We start from the raw sequence: 19,223 nt of genomic DNA, 5'->3' as shown, positions 1-19,223 counted from the left end.
TTTACTAAATTTCTTTTGACTAGTACTACCACTTTTCACAGCTGAGTGTATCCTTTCTGCAGAGATGATCATCTGCTTTTATCCAGTGAACAGTACTGCCATGCATACAATGTGATGTTTATTTACAATAATACTGGAAATGTAAAGTTTATTATATGCTGAAAAGTGAAAATTTAAGTGTGTCAGTTGCACTTATTTGAAATGTAATGGTGCTTCAAGAGCTGGACAGAGAAACCTTTATAGCAATTTTACTGTACAGGGTGGTCCAGATCGTCTGGATGACTTTGATTTTTGCGGGGACGATTCCGGTTCGGTGCGAAGACAATTCTTCATGTCGTCAGTTCGCACACTTCTCGATGGTCCGGAATTGTTCTGGTGATTTTCTATGTAATAAACTTAATAAGTTATAGCGTAATGAAAATTGCATAATTAGATCTGGACCACCTTATGTTTTTGTCATAAATACTGGTAGTATGTTTTGAGATCAGTTGGTGCTTTCATGCTTAATGCAGGACTAAGGTAAGCCCCCTTTGTTACAGACCACAGTCCAAATACAACATTATGAGGAGCTGCCCAGCCTTATTTTGTAAAATGACGACACACATCCCAATGTCATGCAGATTACGTTCATCTGCAACTCATGATTATACATAATGAGCTCCTTATAAGTATGATTTTTAAAACAGTGCTCAAGGTACCCCTCTGTTGAACATGTAAGGGATTGTAGCTTAATAAGTTCAGTTGTCTCCTTGTTCCAGGACTGCTCCACTACAGTATGAAAAAATATTACTAGAAAAATGTGATGCTTTAACCTAAATGACCTTCTTGAACCATCATCACATTTTCTAAACTGCTTCCTTTATATACTTCAGAAAGTACCATTGAACAAAAACCCCAAAACGTACTTGTGTATTTTCGCTTTTGTACAAATAGAACCAATGATTGGGAAAGCAGAAACTTCTCTAGCTTTGGTTGACAAAAATTGACATTTGAATTTAAAAGAATGATTCTTTCTTTACCTTACACTAATGTTACTCCATACATGCTATGCAATATTGCTGTATTTTTACAAGATCTGTTTTTGCACATCACTTCAGCTTTATCGCAATGTTGAATGATTAAGAGATACTTAAACACGTGGACAAAATTGTTGGTACCCTTCAGTCAATTAAAGAAAAACTCAAAATGGTCACAGAAATAACTTTAATCTGACAAAAGTAATAATAAATAAAAATTCTATGAAATTTAACCAATGAAAGTCAGACATTGATTTTCAACCATGCTTCAACAGAATTATTAAAAAAAATAAACTCATGAAACAGGCCTGGACAAAAATGATGGTACCCCTAACTTAATATTTTGTTGCAGAACCTTTTGAGGCAATCACTGCAATCAAACGATTCCTGTAACTGTCAATGAGACTTCTGCACTTCTCAGCAGGTATTTTGGCCCACTCCTCATGAGCAAACTGCTCCAGTTGTCTCAGGTTTGAAGGGTGCCTTTTCCAGACGGCATGTTTCAGCTCTTTCCAAAGATGCTCAATAGGATTGAGGTCAGGGCTCATAGAAGGCCACTTTAGAATAGTCCAATGTTTTCCTCTTAGCCATTCTTGAGTGTTTTTAGCTGTGTGTTTTGGGTCATTGTCCTGTTGCAAGACCCATGACCTGCGACTGAGACCAAGCTTTCTGACACTGGCCAGCACATTTCTCTCTAGAATCCCTTGATAGTCTTGAGATTTCATTGTACCCTGCACAGATTCAAGACACCCTGTGCCAGATGCAGCAAAGCAGCCCCAGAACATAACAGAGCCTCCTCCATGTTTCACAGAAGGGACAGTGTTCTTTTCTTGATATGCTTCATTTTTCCGTTTGTGAACATAGAGCTGATGTGCCTTGGCAAAAGTTAACTTTTGTCTCATCTGTCCATAGGACATTCTCCCAGAATCTTTGTGGCTTGTCCACATGTAGTTTGGCAAATTCCAGTCTGGCTTTTTTATGATTTGTTTTCAACAATGGTGTCCTCCTTGGTCGTCTCCCATGAAGTCCACTTTGGCTCAAACAATGACAGATAATGCGATCTGACACTGATGTTCCTTGAGCTTGAAGTTCACCTTGGATCTCTTTAGAAGTTTTTCTGGGCTCTTTTGTTACCATTCGTATTATCCGTCTCTTTGATTTGTCATCAATTTTCCTCCTGCGGCCACGTCCAGGGAGGTTGGCTACAGTCCCATGGATCTTAAATTACTGAATAATATGTGCAACTGTAGTCACAGGAACATCAAGCTGCTTCGAGATGGTCTTATAGCCTTTACCTTTGACATGCTTGTCTATAATTTTCTTTCTAATCTCCTGAGACAACTCTTTCCTTCGCTTCCTCTGGTCCATGTTGAGTGTGGTACACACCATGTCACCAAACAACACAGTGACTACCTGGAGCCCTATATATAGGTCCACTGACTGATTACAAGATTGTAGACACCTGTGATGCTAATTAGTGGACACACCTTGGATTAACATGTCCCTTTGGTCACATTATTTTCAGTCTTTTCTAGGGGTACCATCATTTTTGTCCAGGCCTGTTTCATGAGTTTATTTTTTTAAATAATTCTGTTGAAGCATGGTTGAAAAGCAATGTCTGACTTTTATTAGTTAAATTTCATAGAATTTTTATTCATTATTACTTTTGTCAGATTAAAGTTATTTCTGTGACCATTTTGAGTTTTTCTTTCATTGACTGAAGGGTACCAACAATTTTGTCCACGTGTGTACTTGACCAAAAACAACAGACGTGGAGGCGCTGCTACCAAGACAAACATGAATGAACTTGCTTGAAAAAGATTGGTCAGTCTTTTCAGAAGTTATCTTTGTACGTAGGTCTCTGTGTTCAGGGAAGAATCCTCCAAAGCCACTTGTTCTAAATCTTTGGTGTAGTCATCCAAGAACTCTACACAACACAAAAAAAACACTTGATTGTTGGCCGAAAATTGTATTTTTAATTTGTGATTTTTATCAGTGTTGATTTTACACCGACCTACATACAGGCACCAAGCTAAAATCAGTTTTTAATGATGCCTTGAAAATGATAATGAATCTGAACCAAAACTTTTTGAACCTGTCGCCAAGCTTCAGTTTTCATGGAAGCAAAAGTAACATTTGATTTTGATGCTCTGGTTTACACCTTGGTGTTTGAACTAACACCATTGATTTAGACATCTTGGTTTTAAAAAAATGTATAAATAAGTAGATTTTTTTTTTGTCCTAGAATAGAAAATCAACTTTAAGCTCCTGTAGTAATAGGCTAACCTGTCCTTCTTTGGAAACCAAACGGTACTCTGACTGAGCAGTTGCTTTTTACATCAGTGATGATAAGAGCGTTTATTAACAGATGTTCCCATAATGACACACTTGTATGTTCTTGACAATTGAGTGCATTAACGTTTTGGAGATAATGTAATATGAGGAGATATTTACACTGAACTTGAAGAATACATTTGAAACTTTCTAGTTTGGCAAAATTTAATCGGATTAAAAATATTAAACAAAAGTTATATTTGAATGTTACTTATGGTAGCAAGAATACATTATCGTTTTAGTTTAGGTATTTGTGTGACTTTGGTTGTATATTATACTTTGATAAGACAAACTGCTGTCTTACACACACTCACATAGATATATATAGAGATTTTTTTTAACTTTATATTCCTTACAGATACTTAGAAGTCACAAAGGAAAACATAGAAAAGGAGGAGGAATTAAAGAAGAAGCTGGAGACTAAAGCACTGAGCTGCATTTTAAATGTTGCTGCCTGTAAACTTAAGCTTCAGCAGTGGCAGGAAGCCATTGACAGCTGCACTGAGGTATAAATAAAATGCTGAAATCCAATAGCATGAAGTAAATGTGGACCAATCATTTCTACTTTCTGAGAAGGGATCGCTAAAAGTATTGTCCAGTATTTTTTGGGAAAAGTATGTGAAAAATGTAAAATTCCAGAACATTTAAGGAAACAATTATTAATTTAATCATAATTAATGTTCTGAATGTGTACTAAAAAAGCTAAATTACGATGATGGCAGTGTGATTATTTAATTAGACAAGTCTGTTCTTTATTTTAGTGTGTCCATCCACTTTTTCTATGAATGCACCATCAGCATTTATTTCTAAATCCTGCTTCTTCTTTCGTATACGTTTCCTTTGATGGTTGAGGTGTAGTTGCTACCTCACTGCATTTGAGGTCTCTGTTGGGCTACTGCACATTTTGTTCAGTTTGCGTATTCCTCAAGTGTTTTGTGTGGATTTCCTGCGGGGACTTTGAGTTCCTTTCCAGTCGCAGGTTGATTTCATAACTCGTGATTGTAAGTCACCCATGCACATCTATGTACGGTGATAGTTAGCCATTCCATCACCTGCACAGGTTCCTGAATTGTGATTATTGCTTTTGATTTTCTCTGTCTTTTTTTAAACCATAGGCCCTCACATTTGATCATTCAAACACTAAAGCTCTGTACAGAAGGGCACAAGCCTGGCAAGGAATTAAGGAATACGACAAGGCACTGGTAAAATCCAAACATTTCTTGTTTATCTTTTTTTTTCTTTTCTCTAGAATGTAAATATAATTTAATGGTGTTAATTATAAAATCTGCTCCTCCCTTACAGGCTGATTTAAAAAAAGCACAAGAGATACACCCAGAAGATAAAGGTACCAAACATTTTTTTTATCCTGTTTTCAGTCACTATGTATTGTCCATTCTTTTTTTTTTTTTTGATTTTTTTAAATTCAAATAACATTCCACACAAATAAGTCAAGTATAACAAAAATAGGTTTCGAAACAAATCATAGAAACTGATTTTGATGGTGCTGAAAACTCTTGTTTTGTTATTGCCGTGGTTCTCCAAACAGAGTGGTCTTTCTCAGCTCTATACACTCACATAAAGGATTATTAGGACCACCATACTAATACGGTGTTTGACCCCCTTTCGCCTTCAGAACTGCCTTAATTCTACGTGGCATTGATTCAACAAGGTGCTGAAAGCATTCTTTAGAAATGTTGGCCCATATTGATAGGATAGCATCTTGCAGTTGATGGAGATTTGTGGGATGCACATCCAGGGCACGAAGCTCCCGTTCCACCACATCCCAAAGATGCTCTATTGGGTTGAGATCTGGTGACTGTGGGGCCATTTTTGTACAGTGAACTCATTGTCATGTTCAAGAAACCAATTTGAAATGATTCGAGCTTTGTGACATGGTGCATTATCCTGCTGGAAGTAGCCATTAGAGGATGGGTACATGGTGGTCATGAAGGGATGGACATGGTCAGAAACAATGCTCAGGTAGCCTCAGGTGGCATTTAAATGATGCCCAATTGGCACTAAGGGGCCTAAAGTGTGCCAAGAAAACATCCCCCACACCATTACACCACCACCACCAGCCTGCACAGTGGTAACAAGGCATGATAGATCCATGTTCTCATTCTGTTTACGCCAAATTCTGACTCTACCATTTGAATGTCTCAACAGAAATCGAGACTCATCAGACCAGGCAACATTTTTCCAGTCTTCAACTGTCCAATTTTGGTGAGCTCGTGCAAATTGTAGCCTCTTTTTCGTATTTGTAGTGGAGATGAGTGGTACCCGGTGGGGTCTTCTGCTGTTGTAGCCCATCCGCCTCAAGGTTGTGCGTGTTGTGACTTCACAAATGCTTTGCTGCATACCTCGGTTATAACAAGTGGTTATTTCAGTCAAAGTTGCTCTTCTATCAGCTTGAATCAGTCGGCCCATTCTCCTCTGACCTCTAGCATCAACAAGGCATTTTCGCCCACAGGACTGCCGCATACTTGATGTTTTTCCCTTTTCACACCATTCTTTGTAAACCCTAGAAATGGTTGTGCGTGAAAATCCCAGTAACTGAGCAGATTGTGAAATACTCAGACCAGCCCGTCTGGCACCAACAACCATGCCACGCTCAAAATTGCTTAAATCACCTTTCTTTCCCATTCTGACATTCAGTTTGGAGTTCAGGAGATTGTCTTGACCAGGACCACACCCCTAAATGCATTGAAGCAACTGCCATGTGATTGGTGGATTAGATAATTGCATTAATGAGAAATTGAACAGGTGTTCCTAATTATCCTTTAGGTGAGTGTATATGTACAGTAATCCCCCACTCTATTGCGGTTCAGCTATCGCGCCCCCGCTACATCGCGGATTTATGAATACTATTATTATTACTAGGGGGCTCCACCCCTGATTGCTTTGCTCGCCCACCCCCTCGTTTGCTTTACCGGCTAAACAATTTAAAGAGATTGTTATTTTCATGAAAAATTATTTCATATGCATTATTTTCATTCTTACTTTAAAACTTTTGTAAAAACAATATTTGTCCTTTATTTCCTGCCCCGGGCGTGGTTAAATATCTTTCTCGCGGCACTTAATAACGCTGCTTGCGTTGTGAAGGGAGGGTCTGAACGCACGCTAAAGAGCTGGCGTCTTGCTGCTGCTGCTGGCCAGCTGTGTGTTGTGCTTGTCGCGCTTTGCGTCAATCACTTAAAAGCCTGTACAGCAGCTGTCCTTTTTCCATTTCGCGTCTTTGCCGCTCTCTTTGTGAAGGGGGGCAGCTGAACATAGGCTAAGCAGAAGTGGACAGATCAGCTACTGGCTTTGTGCTGTTTCTGCCAAGATGCATGCCTGTTCTGTTTGCTCTGCGCGTTCTGAAGTTGTGTGACGGCTGAACGCACCTAAAGAGAAGTACTGGGATCTGGTCACGATTGCTTCGCTCAAACCCCAAGAGGCGCCCTACGCTCCTGCCACTTCGTGTTGGGAAGGGGCAGCTCAATGCACGCTAAGGAGAAGTGGACTTTGTGCTGGCTCTGTGCCGCTCATTTTTCAGCTTGTCGCTCTGCATGTCAATCATTTAAAAGCCTCTACAGCAGCTCTTATCCTGTCTCACTGCCTTGTCTTGCGTGAAGTTAAAATGTTTTATAATAGAGAGATGTTACTCGTATCCTTAGACCGACATCATCCACATATCATATGTGTTTACAATGTATGTTTTAATAAGTTTACATGTGTTTAAAGCGTGTGGGATGGGTATTTTAAGGCTTAAACTATAAAAAAAAATGTGGTCTTTCCATATTGCGGATTTTCACCTATCGTGGGTGGGTCTGGAACGTAACTTCCGCGATAAGCACGGTAGATTGTTTTCCCATTAGAAAATGTGTGTTCTTACAATTGCAACATCTTTATTCAGTACTGAAATCAATGCACATGTTAATTATAATGACGTGCAAGCAGAATCTTAAGGAATTTAGGTAACTCTTAAGGAGAATCCTAATAGTTGCTGTACAGAATTGTATTTGTAAGAGCCATTGGTAGGTATTTAAATTATATTAAATGTTGGCCTATATCCGGGGTGCCCAACTCCAGTCCTGGAGGGCCGCGGTGGCTGCAGGTTTTACTTCAAACTCTTTTCTTAATTAGTGATCTGTTTTTGCTGCTAATTAACTTCTTTTGAATTTATTTTATTTGACTTGAAGACTCAGACCCCTCAATTGTTTTTTTTTTCCTTAATTGGCAGCCAAACAATAATGAGATACAAAATGAGCCAAAAGAGGACCAGCAAATTGTGACCATCATACAATATCTGAAAATAAAGAAAGGTGAAGGTCTCAGGAATGCTGATCTGCTCTTAGAAAAGAGAAAATCCACAATTTCAGAAATGTCTGCTAATGCACCACGAGAGCAGCAACAAGCCATGGCGGGTTTAATTAACGGCAAGACTCGTTGGAGTGAAATTGGTTGGAGTTTGAGGCCCTGACTTAGTTGGTCTTCTGTTGGCTCCCTCACTTCACATTTCATTTCTTTTTGGGTGACATTTGAATGAAGCAATTCAGAGAAACGATGAAGAAATTCAGGGAAAAATTTCTTAAAAACCAAATCAAATTCAAAAAATTTAAATGGCAGCAAAAACCGATCACAAGTTAAGAAAAGGGTTAGAAGGAAAACCTGCAGCCCCTGTGGCCCTCCAGGACTGGAGTTGGGCACCCCTGGCCAATATATTAGGGCATAGTCTATGGGAGGTTCTTATAACCCCCACAAGCCGAATTGAATTGGTATTTTCTAACGATTTCTTGTCTCTCTGACTATAGAGAAGTGTCAGTTAGTGACTTGCCTTGCCGTGAGTAAGGCTTGGAGGGCACACGGTTTTAAACCGAGCCTTAACGTGCCCAATTATATGAAAGCTAACAAGCTCTATTGAATGTGCAGTGCCATACGTTTAGAGCGTACTGAAGGCAAAGTAAACCATCTTTAAGTATAGAAACAGCTGAGCTTTAACAAGAAGAGCTAAGTTCAGAGAAGAGACATTTTTTTACCTTTAATTCTACGTGTGTAACATCCATCCATCATCCAACTCGCTATATCCTAACTACAGGGTTATGTGAGGTCTGCTGGAGCCAATCCCAGCCAACAGAGGGCGAAAGGCAGGAAACAAACCCCGGGCAGGGCGCCAGCCCACCGCAGGGCACGCACACACAAAAACACACCAAGCACACACACCCACAGCACACATTAGGGACAATGTAGAATCGCCAATGCACCTAACCTGCATGTCTTTGGACTGTGGGAGGAAACCCACGCAGACACGGGGAGAACATGCAAACGTGTAACAACCGTTATTCTTGTGTGGACTGTTTGCTTTGAATTTTCACTCAATCTTTTAAAACAAACTTTTGGACTGAGAGATTTCTTTTGGCACGCATTTGACCCGTGCTTGATCTTACCATACCATACCATACCATTTTTATTTGTTGAGCGCTTAAAAACACAGCATTACAACTGACCGAAGTGCTGTACAGTTACAACAAGCAGGACTAAATGCAAAATATTAAAAACAAACATTAAGAGAGAATTAAAACAGAGATACTAAAAACAGGTCAGGGGACCAAATAAAATAGAGAAAATAGCAAAAGGCAAGTGGAAAATGAAACAGGTTAAGAATTGAAAGCCAATGTGAAGAAGTGCGTAGAACTGGAGGTGGCAGAGTTAAAATGTGACAAGGATGGATAGGATTAGGAACAAGTATATTAAAGAGTGAGCTCAAGTTGGATGGTTTGGAGACAAAGTAAGAGAGACAAGATTGCGTTGTTTTAAACATGTGCAGAGAAGAGATGGTGGGTATATTGGGAGAAGGATGCTAAGGATAGAGTTACCAGGCAAGAGGAAAACAGGAAGGCCTAAGAGAAGGATTATGGACATGCAGGTGATGGGTGTAAAAGAGCAAGATGAACAGGACAGCAAGATATGAAAAGGATGAGCGCTGTGGCAACCCCTAACGGGAGCAGTCAAAAGAAGAAGTTTCTATCTTCTTCTCTGTGTGTTTTAACAAACCTGTATGTTTGTGTGTATTAGTTTTGTATATATTATTATTGGGATATCAGAAATCTTTTGGTCCCATTTATAAAAATAAACATGATACTCTTGATGCAGCAATATTTTCAGTTATCTATATTATTATAATGAATAGATTGCCAATATTCTATACATCATCCAGTCCTATTCATAACCTTTAAAAGGGTAACCAGATGAAATATTGGGACAATAGCTTTTAGTTAAGCAAACAAGCTATTTGCTTATCTTGAAATGTATTAGTAGAACTTCATATATTCTCCTTATGGTTTCTATTCTCAATTCTTTCAAGGTTTGCTTCGCTTTATATTTCATCTTCTTATTTTTTGGTTCTTTATTTTGCTTTATACAATTTCTTGTATTAAGAATTTGTTAGTTTTCACATACCCCTTGGGGACAGAGTGCAAGGTCGGCCATTGTACAGCACCCCTGGAGCAATTGCAGTTTAAGAGCCTTGCCCAAGGGCCTAGCAGAGTAGGATCTCTTTTGGAAGTAATAGGGATGCAAATGCCAACATTCTGGAGAAAAGCGCAGATCCTTAACCTCAGAGCCACCACTCCACCCCATCTGTCATTTCTTTTAAATATGTCTTGCTACTCCTCAAACATACTGCCTTCATCACGCAACTCATTAAGGAAATGTCACACCATCACCACCCTGCATTCATCATGTCACCTTGACTGCCTCTCCCTAGTCCTCCACCACTCTCTAAAATTACATTAAGGAAAGGAGCATCAGGTACACATGTGTATCACAAACAAAGGGTCACACTACTTTTCATACCCATTCCCAAAAGCACCTACATGGATTTGTGCCCACCTTTCCTCGATTTTATTTCATTTAGTAAACTGCATAATCATGATATCAAAAAAAAGCTAGATAACCATTTCATTGATATATAATTTAAATTGGTTACGGTCTTGAAATGAAGCCCTGCTATAGATTTTTAGGCGAGATTTGAATGTGGCGACTGAAGCGGCTTGCCTAACCACTAAGGGCAGGGAGTTCCAGAGCCTGGGTGCACAGACGGAGAAAGCCCTTTCACCACGAGCTTTAAAACGTGCCTTGGGAACGGTTAGGAGCAGCTGATCTGCGGATCTAAGAACACGAGGGGGATTGTGACAATGGAGCAAGACACTCAAATAGGCGGGGGCTAGACTGTTTAATGCCTTATAGGTGAGGAGGAGAATCTTAAAATCGATTCTGAATCTAACCGGCAGCCAGTGTAGGGTTTTCAAAATCGGTGAAATGTGTTGGATTCTGCTACTTCCAGTTAGAAGCCTTGCAGCCGCATTTTGAGCCAGTTGGAGTCTAGAAAGAGTGGCTTTACTGATACCAAAAAGGCAGGAATTAGAGTAGTCAAGCCGGGACGTAATGAATGCATGGATTACTGATTCCAGGAGGTGGTTAGACAGAAGAGGCTTGAGTTTGGCGATTCGCCTGAGATGGAAAAAGCAGGATTTTACTGTGCTGTTGACTTCAGCATCCATTTTCAGGAACGTATCCATTTTGATTCCAAGATTGGAGACAGACGAAGTTACTGGAATGGGAAGAGAAACGAGGCCAAGGGGTGGAGCCTGTTTGCAGTCGGGACTAAAAACAATGACCTCGGTTTTTGAATCGTTCAGGTGAAGGAAGTTTACAGCCAGCCAGTCCTTAATGTCAGCTAGGCAGTCATAGGAGAGCTTTGGTGGAGTCAGTTGGCTTGAGGGAGAAATAAATTTGGCAGTCGTCAGCATATAGGTGATATGAAATTGCATGTTTTCTAAAAATTGCACCTAAAGGCAGGATGTAGATTGAAAAAGTAGTGGCCCTAAAATGGAACCCTGGGGGACCCCACATGGGAGTGGGACTGATTCAGATGAAAAATCGTCTAGCATGACTCTGAGAGTCCTGTTGCAGAAATATGACCTGAACCAGTCGAGGGCTAAGCCAGATACACCAGCCCAGGATTGAGTGGAGATCATGATGTTGTGGTCGATTGTGTCGAAAGCAGCAGATAAGTCGAGAAGAACCATAATCACGTGGAGTCCTGAGTCCAATGCCAAAAGGACGTCATTTAGGACACGTAAATGCGCGGTTTCTGTGCTGTGTTGGGGCCTAAAGCCTGACTGAAAAAGATCCATTACCTGATGGTCCTGTAGGTGATGAGTTAATTGCTCATAAACTACTTTTTCTAGTATTTTTGACAAGAAAGGTAGTTTGGAGATTGGACGAAGATTGGAAAGAACGGCAGGGTCAAGATCAGGTTTTTTCACAATTGGATGTACAACTGCGTGTTTGAAAGCACAAGGAACTATAGCCGAGGATAGACTACTAGTTATGATCTTTAGGACATCATATCGAATCACAGGAAACACATCTTTCAGCAGTCTGGACGGCACCACATCTTGACTTACAGTACTGACTATCGATAGCGTAATTGCATTTTAATTTCCATCGATGTGCTGAGTAGGCCGGCTTGTTGTTAAGATAGTATCTAGACGCTGTGTGGGATGGATGGCAGTCCAATTGTCAATGGACAGTGGTCTCTGTTATAGCTTTAGTGAGTGAGAGGTGTTTGACGATGACAAGAGCACATTTTTTTTCCACAAGAAGTTAGCCAAACTTCTTACCTGACCTTTTTAGAAATGAGAAGACATACTTTTATTTTTGCATTAAGATCAAAGCACCGAATAGGACGCTATAATTATACATGTTCCTCTCCACTCCCATCACATTGGAGGTGTGCAAAAGTGAAGCTTCTCAAGATTCTGTAGCTTTCACGGATTCCCACCTCCGAGAACAATTTAGTAGCGAGAACAGCCCGGCTCTGGTGTCCTGCAGCTACTGACATTGTTTAGTAGATATTCATTATGGTGTTACATTCACATTCTTCTCAACCACTCTTTAAAGGTGTAAGGTTTGGGTGGAGTATTTTAGTGGTGAAAATTTGCTCTGGATGCCTGCATTTAATACTTTCAGTTGGCTCAGCTAGACGGGCAGTGTGGAGTAGTGGGTACAATATTGGACTTTCAACCACATGGCTGCCAGCTTAATTCCAGGATACTTACTATGTGAGCCTGTGTGAATCACTTGATTAGCCTGTGCACCAATAATTTCTCTCTATTGTAAAAAGTAATCTTGGAAGGTTGGAAAGAGATGAGATGTTATTTTCTCAGAGAGACACTTTTACATCCCTCGAGACTTTGTGCCAAGAGATTTAACCACGCCCGGGGCCGGAAATAAAACAAAGAGTAGATGACAAAGTAGAACATCGTAAAGAATTAGAGATAATGAGCAGGTTAGAGATAATGGAAGTACGAAAATTCGAAAGTCTCAAAAAAAGGATAGTAAAGATTGCATTAGCACAAACAAATGGAAATTACTACTCTGTGAAATAACGGAACAGCAAAAAGAGATCGAATATATTGTTCGGATTTAAACTTTAAGCCGGAGACTTGTAGATCGTATAATTCGTGTTGCCATCAGGGAAAAAAATAGTAGTGTTTCTTCCCAATGAAGAGGCGTATCCACGAGAATTAAAAGATTTGTTGTTTGGTGAAAGTGAAATCCGGCGAGAGAAATCATTTCTCATTTGTGTGAATGCTATTGTCAGACACATTTCTTGTTGAGAGAAAGAAACGATATTCACTCAGGGGCAGTTATACGTTGCGTTGTCACGATGTAATTCCAAACACGGAATTAAAATTCAATGTGATATTGACAAAAAGGTAAAAGCGAAAAGAGATTGAATATATGGACATAAGTGATATGACAGAATTGTGCCGTGCGAGATGCAGATCACGCAGCAAGCCAGCAGCTGATCGAGTAAAGAGGAGGTAAAAAAGAAGGGTAAATCGAGGAGAAGTGTGTCTTTGTCCCAAACGTTATGGAGGGCACTGGGTTTGTCCTGTTTTAGCCTCCCTTCATTGGCTTCTGGTGCGTTAACAGGATTAACTTTAAGGTTCAGTTGTTTGTCTTTAAGTGCCACAGTGGGTTAGCACCATCTCATCTCTCCTTTACCAACTTAGCTTGTCTGATTAGACGTTCCCAGTAGTGCCGAGGAGTCGCCTCAAACCTCAAGGTGTGCGAGCTTCTGCAGTAGCTGCTCTACGGTCTGTCTGCTAAAACAGTGGCCATTTTTAAACTCCGGTTATCTCTTTAGCTTTTAATTAGAATTTTTATTTTTACAGCGTTTAATCACCTTTTTTTTGTTGAACTTTATCCTATCTTAGAATGTGGTTCTTTTTACCTCTCATATTTATTGTAATTTACAGCACTTTAGTCACGTTGGTTGTTTTAAACGTGTTTTATAAATAGATGCAACTAGGGGGGCTCAACTTGCACTGTGTGGTAAGCGGCCCGGACACAGACAGGCGGACCTCCGATACTTCATCACCCAACACACGTTTAATCATTTCCTTCAATATTTTCAGTGCACACAACCCCAAAACTCCCCCAAAGTTCAGGCCTCTCACATAACGCCTCTCTCTTCAGGCCGCCTCCTTTCCTCTTCCACCCGACTCAAGCCACTGAATGAAGGGAGGCCCGGATGTGCTCCAGGTGCCTCCTGATACTCTTCTACCCAGTGTGGCGGAAGTACCAGCTGCGCACCTGGAAGCACTCCAGGTGTCCCTGATCATCGTCCCCCCCCAACACTTCCGGGTTTTGCGGAAGTTCTGAGGACCATGGCTGTCTAGGCAGTGGAGTGCCCCCCTGGCAGTGACCATGGGCCCATCACAACTCATAGGGTTGAGCTTCTAAGCTTTGTTCCCATAGTCCCCAAAGCCACCAGGGCGGTCGCCCCCTCGTGGTCTGGAGGAGGCGCAATCTCTCCTCTGGTCCTTCTGGGCATCCCGGCTGGGGGCTTGCCACAACTGCTAATTCTGTTTTTCTTCTGTTCATTATGATTTTCCTTTTTCTTTCCTAATTGTCTTTTTTGTCTTTTTCAGCTGTACATAATGAGATGCTGAAAGTGAAACAGAAAGTCAAGGAAGAAAAAGAAAGGGAGAAGAAAGCCTACGCCAAACTATTTTCTTGAAACTTTTGCCGGTAAAGATACGAGGTCCGCCTGTTTCATCGTTGACACTTTAATTCTTCATCTTTTAAAAACTGTGAGGAAAGTGAAAAGCAACAACAGTGTGTTCATGCAAACATGTCGGGTGTGTTTTAGATGGTAGAGACGGAGAAGATGCTCACTTGATGTTTCCAAATTTCCAGTAGGTTTACTTTTTAGCATCGTTTAAATATCTTCATATGTTGGAATACTTGCTTGACGCGCTAAAATTAAGGAACAAGTATTTTCTATTTTTTTTGTGTGCCGAATATACTATAGATCCTCAACATTGGCTCTCATGATCCAGTCCATAGATTTATAACAATCATGTTGTGTTATTCAAGCAAAATCACAGCATACACAAGCATTTCAGGTGCCTCCTGCTTAATTTAATGTTACGTTTAAAGAAAATTCATTAAAAACACAAAACGTCTGCCGTCATTCACTGGACTTACCGTGCAGTGAGGTGGGATTTGGTGACTTGTGACCCAGCAGGTAAAACACAACGGTTAGTTGCTTCTCATCAGCAGGAAAATAAACTACAAATAATGTAATGCTTGGCTGTCATTTGAATGAAATGCTGACCTCGGGTTGCTGTGGCATAAGATGATCCTGTAGGCCTGGCCTCTCTGTAAATTGATCATTTTCAAATGCAAATGGATTTTACGATCCGTTCTTGATTTTGTGTTATCAGTTACCTTGAAAATTTCTTTATTAAAATAACATTTACAGTTAACGTGCAGGTCCTGATGTGGTCTGATGCTTTATTTTTTAATCTACAGCACGTTTTTATACGCCACTGGTCAAAGGTTTCAGAACACACCTCCGTTTTTCCACAGATATAATCGGCTGAAACGCAATGAACGACCCCAAAAGGGTGAAAAGGTAAAAGCAGTAAACTGCCTGAGGTTTAAATTTAAAGTGTAGGTTAGCAAAGACTGAAATAAAAAGGACATTTCACAATATTACAAATGGGCCGCCTTCTGGGAACAACTAATAGGTTACAACCTACTGATGTTCTGCAGCAATTAAAGGAAATGAAGCCTTGTAGGTTGAAGCAAACAATTTGCACAGGTGTCCCACCTTCTATTGATTACTTAAAAACTCTCCGTTTGTAGCTCAAAGTGCTTTATAATATTAATAGGTGAACAGGTAACGGATATTTATAACAGTAGAGAATCATAAGGACTAGCTTAATTACAAACTATAGTCAAATGGACAGGAAAGTGGGATGTTGAGGTTTCAAGGCCCAAAAGACCACCAGCTGCAGCCATTCTACAGTCCATGAATGTGTCACCATTAACAAATTACTCTGGTGGAGCTCTTTCCAGCATCTCAAGCTGGGGAAGAAAAGTTGTTTGGTTTGACAAATTCAGGTTCCTTTGCACTGTGCTGATGGAAAGCTCAGAATTTGGTACAAGCAACATGGGTCATCAACAGTGCCAGGCCTATGGCGGCAGTGAGAGGGATTGAAATAAGTGTATGCTTGATGGGCCTAATACGTCTTGCTATTTAGATGTTTAGTGAACACCTCTGCTGTCCCCTTATGGCTGCAGTTTATCCACGTTTGGATGGACCCTTCATACGTGATGATGCACCGTGTCTCAAGGTATGTATCATTATCGAATAGATGGAGGTTCACAACAGTGAATTTTCTTTACTTAGGGTGGTGTGCGCCAGCCCCCAAATCTCGGCCCTATTGAACATCTTTGGTATGAGGCTGAAATGGCTGTTCACACGAAGATTGCATAACCATCTAATCTGGAGCAACTGTGCTACACAGTCGTTTTTGTATTGTATTGCAGTAGCTTGCTGAATTCCTGTTGTTCTGAAGGCCAGTGGGGCACAACACACAACTACAGAAGTGTAACTAATAATTAAACAGGCAGACGATTCTTGACCGGTGAAGCCATTGTTTGTGCCTGTAGGCTCCAGCTCCAGACCTTTGCTAGACGTCACCTGGGTACTAACTTGTTGGTTCTTCTTCGGTTCCTGGGCTTCATCTTCATGTTAGATAGAAGTATGTTGGGTCTACTCCTTCTTGGTTCACAGTGGTATCGGCAATGGCCGGTCCTTTTCACTGGCCCTGCTTGTCCGTTAGAATTCAGTCATCAACCACACAGTCCTGGTGCACAACCAGTTAAAGACAGATAGAACTTTGTTTGTCTCTCTTTTGGGGGGATTTGTTTTTTTTCCCCGCTCTTTAACTCTCTGAGGGCTGAATATTCTTTCTGAAAAGCACACAAAGCAATAGTTTCACACATAAATCAACATAAAACGTGTTTTGCCACGTGCCGTGGCTGCTGTAGGCATCTGTTCAGGGTCTTTGGCAGGCGCGGGGGCAGCTCAATGACCAGCAGGGATGCAGTCGCAGTGTGACGCAATCTGGTTTGTACCTCTTGTCATCGTCAGTGGCAGTCCTCAAAGGTGAACGCGGGCGTAGGCGCATCAGCTACACGAACACGTTCAGCACCTCGATCAGCTGATGCTGGTCCCGCTCAACTTCATTTTCGATCCCCTGCATCAAAATCCGACAACTCAGAGTCTGATTCAGCGATACGATACGTATTTTACTTTGCACGTTCGCTTTGGTCTTTCGCCAGATGTCGGTGCCTTTTTAGATGTTGTTTGCTCTTCGCTACTCATGCACTTGTCTCTGTCAAATCAACGAAGCTAACTTTAAAGAGAGTTGAACTAAAACATAACGTTTACACCCCATTACCGTCTCCTACCCCTGAATTTCGACAAAAGTCCACATCCGCCCTAAATGAGTTAAATAAGTAGATAGATAAATATGGATATACACACACACACCAGAATGACTAGAAAAGAAAGAAAATCCTGACCCAGTGGTCACAGTCCTACAGCAGCATTGTGCAGGCCTATTACTGTTGGGGTTTCCTCACACACTTGTCTGAAAGTCCTCAGTGTTGGTGAGTCAGAGAGAGGATGTGCAGCGTTGTTCACAACGGCACTCCGTTTTCTTTTCATTCCCTCCTTTGCTCTGACCACACCTTACAGCATTTCTACGCCCTTTTTGAGGACCTCACTGCTAACCGATGTAACGTTTAGGAGGCAGGCCGTGATAGAAGAGTTTGATGCACTGCTACAGTTGATTTCCAGGGAAAAAAAAGCTGAAATCATGCAATGGCAGGACATGTTAGATTTGGTGCCCAATAGGGAGGCTTTCCAGTGTGCCTTCCAATAAGAGATATTGACGCTTATTCATGTTATAGTACTTCACGTTTTATGCTAGAAAAGACAACAGCTGCTTTCTACTGTACAAATGATTTGTTATTTTTATTAAGACTTGGGATCGAAGCCAACACAACTCTTAACAATCTCAATCTAAAATATGCTTATTGAAAAAAAGCAGCAATATACAGCTTTAATCCTTGAGCAGAAAACTGTACAGAAAACAAATGTGGATTTTAATATATTAATGCAGTGTTGACGTTACTTTATGTTTATTTGACTTGAAGCTTCAGTAATTTATGCACATGAATTAGAAAATCTGTTTTTGGGATAAATTATCCTTGGAATTTTTATTAAAATGATTTACTTGTTAGTCTATGTGTGTAGCACATATTCTGTAAAAACAAACGTTTTCCATCATAGAGAGTTCACATGCCATTGTAAGCGGGTCCTCCGCCCCCCTCGGGCACCACCCAGTTGATGTTCTGACTGGGATCTTTAATGTCGCAGGTCTTGCAGTGCACACAGTTCTGGGCGTTGATCTGCAGCCTCAGTCCATCTCCTGTTTCTACCGGAACATATTCATATACCCCTGAAATCAAAAAGTACCAATTAGCGTAGGCCGTCCTCTGACGTTCACAAGGAATGTAGTGATTAACGTCATGCGGCAGAAAGTACAGAATACACAGAAATAGTTGTATCGAATAACTGAAACATTAAAATGTGTCGTACACTTTAAAAACTAAAGTAGGGTTGTGTGGTACAGCAGTACTAGAAAAGTACCAAACACCCACATTTTAAACTGGTGCGGTGCCAGCAGTAAATGTCTGCTTTCCTATCAATACCCCCAACCCCAACGATGTTCACTATTGTGGAAAAATGTCCATTTTGTAGACTTCATGAAATAAAACTACTCTTTGACGTGATCAGAAGTTCATGCATGGGGACAAACTCACAACCTTTCTTAAACACAGTCAGGCCATTATGGCTGTTAAGAGGAAAGTCACCAGGGAGGCTGGAGTGAGAGGGAGAGCTTTTAGAGGACCACTTTGGTTCTGGTTCTACGTTCCAAAAGATGGTACTGATGCTGATGTCAAAATTTTAGTAACTGATCCAAATTATTCTCAAAAGTAAAATAAATTTGTATTTTTCACCCTCTGATAGTGATCAACCGAGGGCTAGATCCCTGGTGAAAGATTACAAAAAAACAATTAATCTACTATATACAGTCATATGAAAATGTTTGGGAACCGCTCCTAATTCTTTGGATTATTGTTTATCATTGGCTAAGCTTTCAAAGTAGCAACTTCCTTTTAATATACGACATGCCGTATGGAAACAGTTGTATTTCAGCAGTGACATTAAGTTTATTAGATTAACAGAAAATATACAATATGCATCAAAACAAAATTAGACAGGTGCATAAATGTGGGCACCCCAACCGAGACATGACATCAATACTTAGTTGAGCCTCCATTTGGAAATATAACAGCCAATCGACACTGTCCTCCTATAGCCTGTGATGAGTGTCTGGATTCTGGATGGAGGTATTTTTGACCATTCTTCATTACAAAATCTCTCCAGTTAAA

General features: G+C 40.6%; 2 protein-coding genes across 2 annotated transcripts in view; one reads left to right on the top strand and one right to left on the bottom strand.

Moving 5' to 3' along the window:
- ppid (peptidylprolyl isomerase D) overlaps positions 1-15,181 on the top strand; it is a 34,571-nt gene extending 19,390 nt beyond the window's left edge. Inside the window, exons 7-10 of the mRNA XM_039750310.1 lie at positions 3,709-3,856; positions 4,466-4,552; positions 4,653-4,695; positions 14,336-15,181. Of these exons, the coding sequence (XP_039606244.1) occupies positions 3,709-3,856; positions 4,466-4,552; positions 4,653-4,695; positions 14,336-14,424 (367 nt within the window). The 3' untranslated portion in view covers positions 14,425-15,181. The remainder of the gene's footprint in view (positions 1-3,708; positions 3,857-4,465; positions 4,553-4,652; positions 4,696-14,335) is intronic.
- Positions 15,182-17,720: 2,539 nt separating this feature from the next.
- The window catches only part of etfdh (electron transfer flavoprotein dehydrogenase), a 49,459-nt gene continuing 47,956 nt past the window's right edge, over positions 17,721-19,223 (bottom strand). Inside the window, exon 13 of the mRNA XM_039750309.1 lies at positions 17,721-18,226. Coding sequence (XP_039606243.1) covers positions 18,063-18,226 — 164 coding nt within the window. The 3' untranslated portion in view covers positions 17,721-18,062. The remainder of the gene's footprint in view (positions 18,227-19,223) is intronic.

This window comes from Polypterus senegalus, chromosome 4, assembly GCF_016835505.1.
Source record: "Polypterus senegalus isolate Bchr_013 chromosome 4, ASM1683550v1, whole genome shotgun sequence".
NCBI lineage: Eukaryota > Metazoa > Chordata > Cladistia > Polypteriformes > Polypteridae > Polypterus > Polypterus senegalus.
Note: the sequence above shows the minus strand (reverse complement) of the source record. Positions and strands in the feature narration are given on the sequence as shown.